This window comes from Pristis pectinata, chromosome 2, assembly GCF_009764475.1.
Source record: "Pristis pectinata isolate sPriPec2 chromosome 2, sPriPec2.1.pri, whole genome shotgun sequence".
Lineage (NCBI taxonomy): Eukaryota > Metazoa > Chordata > Chondrichthyes > Rhinopristiformes > Pristidae > Pristis > Pristis pectinata.
The window spans coordinates 115927181-115941207 of NC_067406.1; the positions used below are offsets into that span (position 1 = coordinate 115927181).

Genomic DNA, 14027 nt, shown 5'->3' on the forward strand with positions numbered 1-14027 from the left:
TACATTGCTGCGGCAGGTGATCAGGAAGGCTAGTGGAATGTTGGCTTTTATTTCAATTGAGTTGGAATATAAAAGTAGAGAAATATATAGTAGAGTAAAAGTAGAGAAATAATAGATCCTACTATTTAAGGAAAATATATTATTATTGGAGACAGTTCAGAGAATGTTCACTTAGATGATCTTGGATATGGATTGTCTTATGAGAACAGGTTGAACAAGTTAGCTCTGAACTCATTGGAACATAAACAAAAATGAGAGGCGATCACATTGAAACACATAAAAATTCTTAAGGGACTTGGCAGTCGGGTGTTGGAAGGATATTCCCACTTGTAGGAAAGTCTGAGGCATCAGCATAGAATAAGGGAGCAATCATTTATGAATGAGATGAGGAAGAATTGAGTAGTAGTGATAGGGGATCCAATAGTAAGGGGGGTGGACAGGAAATTCTGTGGACGTGAAAGAGCCTCCCAGGTGCCAGGGTCAGGGACATCTTGGATCGGGTCCACAGCATTCTGAAGGGGGAGGGCGAACAGCCGGAGGTCGTGATACGTGTTGGTACCAATGACACAGGTAGGAAAAGAGATGAGGTCCTGAAGAGGGAATATAGGGAGCTAGGTAGGAAGCTGAAAACGGTAGTAATCTCTTGATTGCTGCCTGTGCCACGTGCCAATAAGGTTAAAAATAGGATGATTTGGCAGATGAGTGTGTGGCTAATGAATTGGTGCAGGGGGCAGGGTTTCAGATTTGTTGATCATTGGGATCTCTTTTGGGGAAGGTACGACCTATACAAAAAGGATGGGTTACACCTGAACTGGAGGGGGACCAATATTCCTGCGGGCAGGTTTGCTAGAGCTGTTGGGGAGGGTTTAAACTTGTTCAGCAGGGGGATGGGAACCCGAGTGATAGGTCAAAGGTTGGTGCATTTAGTGTACAAGTAAATGTAGCGTGTAGAAAGGCTGTGAGGAAGCATAGGCAGTTGAAAGGGCAAGATGATTCTGGAGGAACTCAGCAGGCCAGGCAGCATCCGTGGAGAAAAGCAGGTGGTCAACGTTTTGGGTCAGGACCCTTCTTCAGAACTGATGATAGGAAAAGGGAAAACCCAATATATAGGAGGGAAAAGCAGAGCAGTGATAGGTGCTTACCTCCCTTATCAAACGTGCTAACCTTTACTTTCGATTCCTCTCGCTTTCTACAGACCAAGGGCATAGCTATGGGCACTCGCATGGGCCCCAGCTATGCCTGCCTTTTTGTTGGCTACGTTGATCAGTCTCTGTTCCAAGCCTGCTCTGGCCCCATTCCTCAACTCTTTCTCCACTATATCAACAACTGCATTGGTGCCACCTCTTGTACCCATGCGGAACTCAACAATTTCATAAATTTCACCACTAATTTTCACCCAGCTCTCCAATTCATTTGGACTATCTCTGACATCTCTCTCCTTCCTCGATCTTTCCGTCTCCATCTCAGGAGATTCCTTATCCACCAACATCTTCTACAAACCCACTGATGCCCACACCTACCTCGATTACAGCTCCTCCCACCCTGTCTCTTGCAAGGATGCTATCCCTTTTTCTCAATTTCTCCCCCTCCACTGCATCTGCTCCCATGATGAGACTTTCCACTCCGGGACATCCAAGATGTCCAACTTCTTTTCTAACCGGGTCTTCCCCCCCACCCCACCCCAAGTGCGGAGAGAGCTCGCACCTGTATCTCTGCCATTTCCCGCTCTCACCCCCACCACTCCCAGTCCCAACAGGGAAAGGGTCCCCCTTGTCCTCACATTTCATCCCACCAGCCTACATATCCAACACCATTCGCTGTCACTTCCACCATCTCCAACGGGACCCCACCACCAAACATACCTTCCCCTCCCCTCCCTTTTCTGCCTTTCGCATGGACCGCTTTCTCTGCGACTCCCTCGTTCACTCCTCCACCCCCCACCCATTCCGCTCCCACCCCAGGAAATCTCCACTGCCCCTACACCACCTCCATCACCTCCTTCCAGGGACCCAAACAGTCTTTTCAGGTGAGACAGACATTCACCTGCCCCTCCCTTAATATCATCTACTGCATTCGGTGCTCCAAGTGTGGCCTCCTCTACACTGGTGAGACCAAACACAGACTGGGTGACCGTTTCGGAGAACACCTGTGCTCCATCCATAACCATGGCATACATCCCCCTGTTGCCAGTCACTTCAACTCCCCCTCCCACACTATCACAGATATGTCAGTCTTCGGCCCCCTCCACTGCCAGGAGAAGTCCAAGCACAAACTGGAGGAACAGCACCTCAATTTGTGTCTTGGAACCTGGCAGCCTAATGGCATGAACATTGAATTCTCCCACTTTAGGTAATCCCAAAACCCCTTCCCCACAAAACTCCCCCCCCCCAAACCATGCTTCTTCTCTTCTTCCCTTTCCTAGCTTCTGTTTTTCTCCTTGCCTTTGACCCATCCCCCAGTGGACCAGCTCTCCCCTCCTCCCCTGCATCTGCCTATCACTATCTCTTACCTGCATCTACCTATCACCACCCTGTGCCCATCCCACCTCCCCAATTTTGTGCACCTATCACTGCTCTGCTTTTCCCTCCTATATATTGGGCTTCTCCTTTTCCTATCTTCAGTCCTGAAGAAGGGTCCTGACCCGAAAAGTTGACCACCTGCTTTTGTCCAGGGATGCTGCCTGACCTGCTGAGTTCCTCCAACATCATAGTGTTTTTCATCTAGATTCCAGCATCTGCAGTCCTTTGTTTCTCTAGTTGAAAGGGCAAAATTGCAGTCAGTTGGATGAGCTGAAGTGTTTCTACTTTAATGCGAGAAGTATCAGGAAAAAGCGTGATGAACTGAGAGCATGGAACGTGGAACGACAACATTGTGGCCATAACACAGACTTGGCTGTCGCAAGGGCAGGAATGGCTGCTGGATATTCCGGGGTTTAGATGTTTCAAAAAGGACAGGGATGGAGCTAAAAGAGGTGGGGGAGTGGCTTTGCTGATCAGGGACAGTGTCACAGCTGTAGAAAGGGAGGATGTCCTGGAGGAATCGTCCACTGAGTCAGCGTGGGTGGAAGTCAGAAACAGGAAGGGAACGATCACTCTATTGGGTGTATTCTACAGACCCCCCCCCCCCCCCCAAAAGCAGCAGAGATGCTGAGGAGCAGATCAGGAGGGAGATTTTGGAGACGTGCAAAAATAACAGGGTTACTGTCATGGGGTGATTTTAACTTCCCTAATATTGATTGGCACCTCCTTAGTGTGAAGGGGATAGATGGGACAGAGTTTGTTTGGTGTGTTCAGGAAGGATTCCTGACACAGTATGTGGACAGGCCAACTAGAGGAGAGGCCATACTGGCCCTGGTACCAGACAATGAGCCTGATCCACTTTCAGATCTCTCAGTGGGAGAGCATTTTGGAGACAGTGACCAGAACTCCTTGACCATAACCTTGGAGAGGGATAAGAGCAGATGATATGGGAAAGTATTTAATTGGGGGAGGGGGAATTATGATGCTATTAGGCAGCAACTTGAGAACATAAATTGGGAACAGATGTTCTTGGGGAAGGGCACAGCAGAAATGTGGAGGTTGTTTAGGGAGTACTTGCATGGGGTTCTGGATAGGTTTGTCCCTTTGAGGCAGGGTAAGGATGATAGAGTGAAGGAACCATGGTTGGGAAGAGATGTAGAATATCTTGTCAAGAGGAAATAAGAAACTTACCTAAGGTTTAGAAAGCAAGGATCAGACAGGGCTCTGCAGAGTTACAAGGTAGCCAGGAGGGAACTTAAGAATGGAATTAGGAGAGCTAGAAGGGGGCATGAGAAGTCCTTGGTGAGTAGAATCAAGGAAAACCCCAAGGCGTTCTACATACATGAAGATTAGGAGGATAACTAGAGTGATGGTAGGACTGCTCAGGGATAAAAGAGGAAACATGTGCCTGGAGTCGGAAGAGGTAGGGGAGGTCCTTAATGAATACTTTGCTTCAGTATTCACCGATGAGAGAGACCTTGATGTTTGTGAGGATGGCGTACAACAGGCTGATGCACTAGGGCATGTCAACGTGAAGAAAGAGGATGTGCTGGAACTTTTGAAATACATTAGGATAGATAAGTCACCGGGGTCAGATGGGATGTATCCAAGGTTATTACGGGAAGCAAGAGAAGAGATTGCTGTGCCTTGGCAACGATCCTTGCATACTCACCGGCCATTGGAGTAGTGCCAGATGATTGGAGGGTGACAAATGGTGTTCCTTTATCAAGAAAGGGAGTAGGGATAACCCTGGGAATTACTGATCAGTGAGTCTTACTTCAGTGGTGGGCAAATTACCGGAGAAGATTTTTAGAGACAATACTTATGGGCATTTGGAGAAACGTAGGCTGATTAGGGACAGTCAGCACGGTTTTGTAAGGGACAGGTTGTGCCTCACAAGTGTGACTGAATTCTTTGAGGATGTGACAAAACACATTAATGAAGGTAGAGCAGTGGATGTGGTGTACATGGATTTTAGTAAGGCATCTGATAAGGTTCCTCATGAAGGCTCATTCAGAAAGTCAGGAGGCATGGGATCCAGAGAAACTTGGCTGTGTGGATTCAGAATTGGCTCACCTATAGAAGACAGAAGGTGGTGGTAGATGGAGCATATTCTGCCAGGAGGTCGGTGACCAGTGGTGTCCCGCAGGGATCTGTTCTGGGACTCCTGCTCTTTGTGATTTTTATAAATGACGTGGATGATGATATGGAAGGGTGGGTTAGTAAGTTTGCTGATGGTACAAAGGTTGGTACTGTTGTGGATAGTGTAGATGGTTGCTGTAGCTTACAACAGGATATTGATAGGATGTAGAGCTGGGCTGAGAAGTGGCAGATGGATTTCAACCTGGAAAAGTGTGAAGTGATACACTTTGGAAGGTCATATTTGAAGGCAGAATACAAGGTTAATGGCAGGACTCTTAGCAATGTGGAGGAACAGAAGGATCTTGGGGTCCACGTCCATAGAACCCTCAATGTTGCCGTGCAGGTTGATAGTGTTGTTAAGAAGGCATATGGTTCATTGGCCTTCATTAGTCAGGGTATTGAGTTCAAGAGCTGCGAGGTAATGTTGCAGCTCTATAGAACTCTGGTTGGACCACACTTGGAGTATTGTTGTTCAGTTCTGGTCGTCTCATTATAGGAAGGATGTGGAAGCTTTGGAGAGGGTGCAGAGGAGATTTACCAGGATACTGCCTGGATTGGAGAGCGTGTCTTATGAGGATAGGTTGAGCAAGCTAGGGCTTTTCTCCTTGGAGCGAAGATGATGAGAGGTGACTTGATAGAGATGTACAAAATGATAAGAGGCATAGATCGAGTGGACAGTCAGAGACTTTTTCCCAGGGCATAAATGGTTCACATGAGGAGGCATAATCTTAAGGTAATTGGAAGAAGGTACAAGGGGGATGTCAGAGGTAAGTTTTTTTTTTACACAGAGAGTGGTGGCTGCATGTAACGCACCGCCGGCAGAGGTGACGGAGATAGATACATTAGGGACATTTAAGAGACTCTCAGATAGCCACATGAATAATAGAAAAATGGAGGGTTATGTGGGAGGGAAGGGTTAGATAGATCTTGGAGCAGGATAAAATGTCAGCACAACATCATGGGCCAAAGGGCCTGTACTGTGCTGTAATGTTCTATGTTCTATGAATTTCTTCTCTCAAATGACTGAGTTATTGGAATTCCTTATCCCGGAAAGGCTGAATTCTTGAATATATTCAAAGTGGAGATAGATTTTTAATCAGTAGGGGAATCAAGTGTTGTGGAGCAGGGCGGGAAAGTGGATGTGGAACGTAGGAGTTGCCATGATTTTATTGAATAGCAGGGAGACTCAAGGGGCCAAATGGCCTATTTCTATTTCAATTTCTTATGATGTTATGGTCTCCATCATTTCATTATCTTTTTTCAGCTTTTCGTTCAACGAACTTCAAATATCTATTTTGATATGATCTACAAATTTCAACATATCTTTTTTTTCATTTTTCTAATTGACTATGTTTTCTTCATCAGCATTTTCTGCTGCACCAATGATTGCAAAATTGTTATGTTGATCAACTCAGAGTTGTTTAGCCTCAGATTATAAATATTGGTGTTAAGCAAATAGAAGACACAAAAGAAGAGCCAGGCTGAAGCAGAGAGGCAAGACAAAGAAGATTCGAGCCCAAGAATGAACTACAGCATTATTTTCACACTCCTGCTGCTCCTTGGAAATTATGCAGCTTTCTTTATGGGTGAGGAAAATACTCCACATCTTGTATTTCTCTGTCTTCATTAGGTATCAGCTTAATAGTTGTAGCACACTTCAACTTTTGATTCATTAGTTAGTGGTTTAAACCCAATTTGAAAAAAAAAACTGCCGATGCTGGTGATCTGCAATAAAAGCAGAAAATGCAACAGATACTCAACAGGTCAGTGAAGAGAGAAACAGAGGAAACAGAGTTAACATTTCAGGTAATAAGAATTGGAAAAATTAGAAGGTAATGTGTTTTAAGTTGAAATGGGGGAGAGGGTTCAAGAGAACAAAACATATGTCTGTAATTGAATGGTTGCTGATTTTCTAGAGCAAATTCTATTTTTCTGTTAGTGGTTTAAACTTTGTGGATGTGAATACGTAATCTATCCTGGTACCTTAGTACAATACTGAGGACTGCAACACTATAAAAGTTACCAAGTTTTGAGAGAGAGAGATGTTAAACCTACTGTACTCATTTACCACATTAAATAGTTTCTCCCAATTGACCCAATAAACTCTGGAAATACCATAAACATCTCAACTTGTTTACCTTTCGAATTCGGAAGGTACATACAACTAAAGCATGTGTGAGCAGTCCTCAAAATTAACCCAATGAGCCTCGTTATAGGATGTATCTTGGATCTCTGAGCTCAATATGTTCCCAGAAAACTAAGAGCTCTGAGAAAAAAAACTATGTTTGCTCATTTGATCAGAACTGGTATGACAGCTGATCCATAAAGAGGATCATAACTAGTGATAATCTGTACCATAGAGGGTGCAGAAGGGGTTTAACTTGAATGGTTACAGGAATGATGCATCTCAGCAAAGAATGTAGACTGGGGAAGCTGGGCTTGTCCTTTTTGGAGCAAGAAAGATAGAGAATTTTGATAGAAGTGTACAAAATCATGACAGCTTTAGAGAAGATAAATAGAGAGAAGCTGATTGCAAGGACAAGGGGACACTAATTGACTGGGAAGTGGAAAAAATACAGGGGAATGAGTCATTTGTTTTTGAAGAGAGAGAACACTAATCTGGAACAGGCTGACTGTGAGAATAGTGTAAGCCAAGTGATCCAGAACCTTTCATAAGGAGATGGATAGTCACTTGAAGGAAAATTGTCACGTCACAGGGAAAAGCAGGGGAATGGGATTAAACAGATTGCTCTACAAAAAGTCAGCATGAATTTGCTGGGCAACTGGCGTCCACTTTCAACAATCTTGCCATTCCATTCTGGTTCAAGTTCAAATTTCTTATCATAGGCATACATACCCAGGTATAAGTGCCATGAAAATTGTTTATTTGTAGCAGTAGCACAGTACATGATAAACATTGCAAACGTAAATGAACAAACTTAAATTATCATAAATACTCATTCTATGTGTAAGCCTTTGCCAAATTAATCTTCGTACATTGTCTCCTAACAGTAATAGTTGACACTGGCCCAACAGTAGTATGCTGAGTTAATGTAAGGAGGTTATATTTAGGATTCCATTCTAGAGTACATAATTTCAGCTGGCACTCCTGCACAGAACTGAAAGAGTGCTGTATCATTGGAGTCACTGTCTTTTAGATGAGACTGTTAAACCAAGTTCTCATCTTCTCAGTCATATGTCATAAATTGTAGAAGACCATGGGAGCTCTGAGTCCTGGCCAATAGGTTGTTCAATTAAAGTCTAAAAAAAACAAATTATCTGGTTATTTTTTTCACTGGCATTTCTTGTACAAAAATCAGTTGTGAAATACATACACAGCCATTAGTTTTAAGGAAGAATTTTTGGATGCTCTGAGATGTTAAGAAGTGTATGCTGTATAAACTGAAAGAAGGCATTATTTGCTGTTGTATATTATAATAAACAATAGAAACTGCTGGATCCCTCAGGTCAGGCAGCATCTGTGGAAAGAGAAAGAGTTAATGTTTCAGGTCCAGGCTCTTCATCAGAACAGAGAAGAAGAAAAACAAATGAGTCTAGGTAGCAGAGAAGGTGGTGACTGCAATGGGTGGAACAAGGGGATTTTCTCTGATAGGGTGAAATAATGTGGCAGTCAAGGGACAGTTAAAACTGGATTAATCTTGTCTGTAGAATGTGTTGCTCAGCAAGCCAGACTACACAAAAGAAAAACGAATGACAGACAAAATTGGCCAGTTCTCATGCCAATAGAAAGAAAAGTGAGTTTCCTAAAGTTGGAAAATTCATTGTGGAGTCCTGCAGGCTACAATGTGCCCAGACAGAAGTTTAAGTGCTTTTTATCAAGCTTAACAATCAGCCTCATTGCAATGGTACAGAAGGCCATAGAGAAGGAAAAGGAAAAGAGAGGAGGTCCTGTGTAAGGAGTTCAGGGAGTTAGGTGCTAAGTTGAGGGGCAGGACATCCAGGATAACAATCTCAGGATTGCTGCCTGTGCCACATGCGAGTGAGGAGAGGAATAGGAAGATTAGGCAGATTAATACGTGGCTGAGGGGATGGTGCGAGAGGGAGGGCTTCAGGTTTATGGATAATTGGGATTTGTTCCAGGGAAGATGGGATCTGTTCCAACGGGACGGTTTACACCTGAACTGGAGGGGTACTGACATTCTTGCAGGAAGGTTTGCTAATGCTGCTCGGGGGGGGGTTTAAACTAAATTTGCAGGGGGAGGGGATCCAGAATGAGAGAGAGGATAGCGAGATGGAGGGTAGAGGACAGGTAGGAACTACACAATTTCGGAACATTAATACGAATGGAGAGAGGAGAAATGGGGTAAAAATCCTATATCTGAATGCACGGAGTGTCAGGAATAAGGTAGGCGAGCTTGAAGCTCAGATACGAATGGGTAAGTATGATGTTGTTGGGATAACGGAGACATGGCTGCAGGGAGATCAGACCGGGGAAATGAATTTTCATGGGTATACATGCTATCGTAAGGACAGGAATGTGGGCAGAGGGGGTGGGGTGGCCCTGTTTGTGAGGAATGAGATTCAGTCCCTTGCAAGGGGGGACATTGAATCAGGAGAAGTAGAGTCAGTGTGGATAGAACTGAGGAACTGTAAGGGCAAAAAGACCCTAATGGGTGTTATCTACAGGCCTCCAAACGGTAGCATGGATATTGGGTGCAAGCTGAATAGTGAGTTAATGTTGGCATGTGGCAAGGGTAATGTCACAGTAGTTATGGGGGATTTCAATATGCAAGTGGACTGGGAAAATCAGGCTGGTACTGGACCCCAGGAAAGGGAGTTTATAGAGTGCCTCCGGGATGCATTCTTGGAGCAGCTGGTACGAGAGCCGACCAGGGAGAGGGCTATTCTGGATTTAGTGCTGTGTAATGAGCAGGATTTGATAAGAGAACTCGAAGTAAAGGAGCCGTTGGGAGGTAGTGACCATAACATGATAAGTTTTTATCTGCAATTGGAGAGGGAAAAGGGCAAATCAGAAGGGTCAATTTTGCAGTTGAACAAAGGAGACTATGGAGCCATGAGGGAGGAGCTGGCTAAAGTTGACTGGGCGGGCATCCTAACAGAATGGTCAGTGGAACAGCAATGGCAGGTATTCTTGGGAATAATGCACAAGGTGCAGGATCAGTTTATTCCCCAGAGAAGGAAAGACTCAAAGAGGGGAAAGGGGCCACCATGGCTGACAAAGGAAGTCAGAGATAGCATTGTGTTAAAAAGGAAGAAGTATGGCAGAGCCAAGCTGAGTGGGAAGACAGAAGATTGGGGAATTTTTAAGGTGCAGCAGAATTTAACTAAAAAGGTAATTCTGGAAGAAAAAATGAGGTACGAAGGCAAGCTAGCCAGGAATATTAAGGAGGATAGCAAAAGCTTTTTTAGGTATGTGAAGGGAAAGAAGTTAGTTAGGAACAATGTTGGGCCCTTGAAGACCGAATCGGGTGAAATTATTACGGGAAACAGGGAGGTGGCAGTCGAATTTAAGAAGTACTTTGGATCTGTCTTCACGGGGGAAGACGTAAGAAATCTTCCAGAGGTAAGGATAGACAAAAGGCAGAGGGTGACAGAGGAACTGAAGTGGATTGACATTAGGAAAGAAATGGTGATGGGTAGACTAATGGGGCTGAAGACTGACAAATCCCCGGGTCCAGATGGTCTGCATCCCAGGGTACTAAAGGAGGTGGCTCTAGAAATTGTGGATGCATTGGTGATCATTTTCCTATGTTCCTTAGATTCGGGGTCAGTTCCTGAGGATTGGAGAATGGCTAATGTTATCCCACTTTTTAAGAAAGGAGGGAAGGAGAAAACGGGGAACTATCATCCAGTTAGCCTAACATCTGTGGTGGGGAAGATGCTAGAGTCCATTATTAAGGATGAAATAGCGGCATATTTGGATAGCAATGATAGGATTGGGTCGAGTCAACATGGATTTACCAAGGGCAAATCATGCTTGACTAATCTACTGGAGTTTTTTGAGGATGTAACCAGCAAAATAGACAAGGGAGATTCAGTGGATGTTGTATACCTCGACTTTCAGAAGGCATTTGATAAAGTGCCGCACAGGAGATTGGTGGGTAAAATTAGGGTTCATGGAATTGGGGGGCGGGTATTAACATGGATAGAAAACTGGTTGGCGGATAGGAAACAAAGGGTAGGGGTGAATGGATGTTTGTCAGAATGGCAGGCCTTGACTTGTGGGGTGCCACAGGGCTCGGTGCTGGGACCGCAGCTGTTTACCATCTATGTTGATGATTTAGATGAAGGCATTGTGAATAACATTAGCAAGTTTGCTGATGATACAAAGTTGGGTGGCAGTGCGACATGTGTAGAGGAAGTTAGGAGAATTCAAGGTGATTTGGATAGGTTGGGTAAGTGGGCAGATACTTGGCAGATGAAGTTTAATGTGGATAAGTGTGAGGTTATCCACTTTGGGAGCAGGAACAGGAAGGCAGATTATTATCTGAATGGTGTGGAGTTAGGTAAGGGGGAAATACAAAGGGATCTAGGAGTCCTTGTTCATCAGTCACTGAAAGTGAATGAGCAAGTGCAGCAGGCAGTGATGAAGGCTAATGGAATGTTGGCCTGTATTACAAGGGGAATTGAGTACAAAAGCAAAGAGATTCTTTTGCATTTGTACAGGGCCCTAGTGAGACCACTCCTGGAGTATTGTGTACAGTTTTGGTCTCCAGGGTTAAGGAAGGATATCCTGGCTATAGAGGGCGTGCAGCGTAGGTTTACGAGGTTAATTTCGGGGATGTCGGGACTGTCTTATGCTGAGAGGTTGGAGAGACTGGGATCGTACACGCTGGAATTGAGAAGATTGAGAGGGGATCTGATTGAAACATACAGGATTATTAAGGGATTGGACAAGATAGAGACAGGAAATATGTTCCAGGGGGCATGATTTAAGGATAAGGGCTAGGCCATTTAGGACAGAGGTGAGGAAAAACTTCTTCTCCCAGAGGGTTGTGAATTTGTGGAATGCACTGCCTCAGAGGGCAGTGGAGGCCAATTCTCTGGGCACTTTCAAGAAGGAGCTAGATAGGTTTCTTATAGATAGGGGAATCAAGGGATATGGGGACAAGGCAGGAACAGGATATTGATTGTTGAGGATCAGCCATGATCTCAAAATGGCGGTGCAGACTCGAAGGGCCGAATGGTCTACTTCTGCTCCTATTGTCTATTGTCTATTGTCTGTTCTGAACACCGAATGCAATAACCCTCTATTAAAGGAACAAATTTTTACAACACTATATGTTTCATTTTACAGCTGTTCCCGTGAATAACGACGTGAACATACGATGCATGTGCAGGAACTATGAAAGGAAGCAGATATTCCAAAATATTATTTCTGACATTGATATCTACCCCAGTGGTAAAGGTTGCAATGTTACAGAAGTCATGTAAGAATTGTTCATGTACTTAAATTTTCATTTTTATTTTTCATTGGGGGAATCCTGAAAATCTGGAGAAAGTGTGTGACTGATATTTGCATCCGCAGATCATCTGCCAAAGATAAAAGGGGCAATCAAGAGAATTCTTACAAAAATTTAACATTTTTAAATTGAATGATGTGGCAATTCACCAAAAAAATTCAAGTAACTAAAGACATAAAATTTCTCCCTCTTTCTTTCAGAGCCAAGTTGACTTCAAACAATAAAATCTGTTTGCACGGATCTGATAAATGGGTGAAGGACCTTATTGACAAACTACTTAACACTACTTCAATGTCAGATACCTTTTGAAGGGCTTCATTGCTGTAACAATATCCTGAGGTCATGAAACAGGCTTTCTAGCTACAAACTTTTCCTTTATTGCAAAGTGATTTTAATTCTGGAAGAAAGATTGTACCTCCAATATAAACTATTCATCAAAGTCTAAAATGAATGCATTTCGTCCTAAATAAAATACCGAATCTCCTGTCTCTTCTTTATCAAGCAAAAACCTCCATCATAAAACCATAGAATGAGGATTGTAGCAGATTATTCTGTCCATACGTCTTTGTTATTCAACTACTTGCACACCCGACTCTTCATCTGCCACCCACCCCCAAAACTCCAGCACCATTTCAGCTGTTCTCCAAAGCCATGCAAAATTCTACTTCAAAAGTTCTTGCAACTTTCTATTGAAAGTTACCATTTAATCTTCTTCCACTATATTTTTAAATAACCCACTCCAAGTTAACAGCTTTATCCCTCGTGTTGCTTCTGGTGCTTTCTTGAAATTTGCGTCCTCTGGTTAGTGACCCTACCAGCACTGGAAACAGTTTCAAATTATTTTCTTTATCTTATAGTTCATGTTTCAAATCTGCCCTTAACTCTATCTGTGCTAGGTATAACAGTACAATTTCTCCAGTTTCTCAAAACAAATTCCACAAACGTTGTTTCATTCTTCAAATCCACTCTGGGGGGATTTGACATCAGACCTGTATTTCAGTAAAGATGCTGCAGTCATTGGCATGTCAGGATGGAGATGAATGAATTATTGTATCTTTCCTGATCTGATAACATTGTAAGTCCAGGAACAGAGGACCTCAGTCCTACTTCAGTTTTTTTCCAGCTACATTTTTCCAGCCACTGCTCCTTTTATATCATACTCTGTTATTTTCCTTTTATCTATCAGTAACAGGACAAAGAATATTAAATTAGTGCAACAAAAATAATGTGGATAGAAAGCCTTTACTTTGACAGCATGACTTCTTATCATTTTAAGCTATAAGCAATCTGGAACAGCAAGAAATATGCCTGCAGATAAGTTTGCTATGTTATCTACATGAAAACTCATGAGCATGAAATGTTTTAATAAAATGCTTTTGAATCCAATAATTGTATCCTGGACATCATTTTGGTGAGAGATGGGGAGCGTGATATGGAACACAAAAGTTGAGTTAACTCAATTAGAGTCATAGAGCTATGCAACACAGAAGTAAGCCTTTCTGCCCACCACTTCCACACTATCAAGTACTCATCTATAATAATCCTATTTATTAGCACTTGGTCTGTAGCCTTCCATGTGCTGACAGTACAAGTGCTCATCTAGGTGCTTCTTTTATGCTGTGGGATACCAATCTCCACTACCCACTCAGGCAGTATGTTCCCCATTTCAACCGTCTGCTGGAGAAAATGTCCTTCCTCAGATCCCCTCTATCTAGCCTCATCATAATTTTTCATCCCTCTAATCAGTTCCCCCCCCCCTCCCCTTTAGCCTCCCCATCTCCTGAGACAACAATCCTAGCTTATCAATCTCTCCTCATTACTGAAATTCTCCATCCCAGGTAACATCCTGGTGAATACCCTCTGTACCTTCTCCAGTGCAATCCTGTCCTTCCCATAGTGTGGTAGTGGAACTGTACACACT

The 14027-nt window shown here is 43.5% G+C and overlaps 1 protein-coding gene across 1 annotated transcript; it reads left to right on the forward strand.

Annotated features, from left to right (window-relative positions):
* Window positions 1–6133: 6133 nt before the first annotated feature.
* LOC127586632 (interleukin-8-like) lies at window positions 6134–13495 on the forward strand. Its single transcript, XM_052044750.1, has 3 exons — window positions 6134–6247; window positions 11941–12073; window positions 12307–13495. Exons 1-3 carry the CDS (start codon window positions 6184–6186, stop codon window positions 12413–12415), a joined length of 306 nt encoding a protein of 101 aa, XP_051900710.1. The 5' UTR covers window positions 6134–6183; the 3' UTR covers window positions 12416–13495.
* The last annotated feature ends 532 nt before the right edge of the window (window positions 13496–14027 follow it).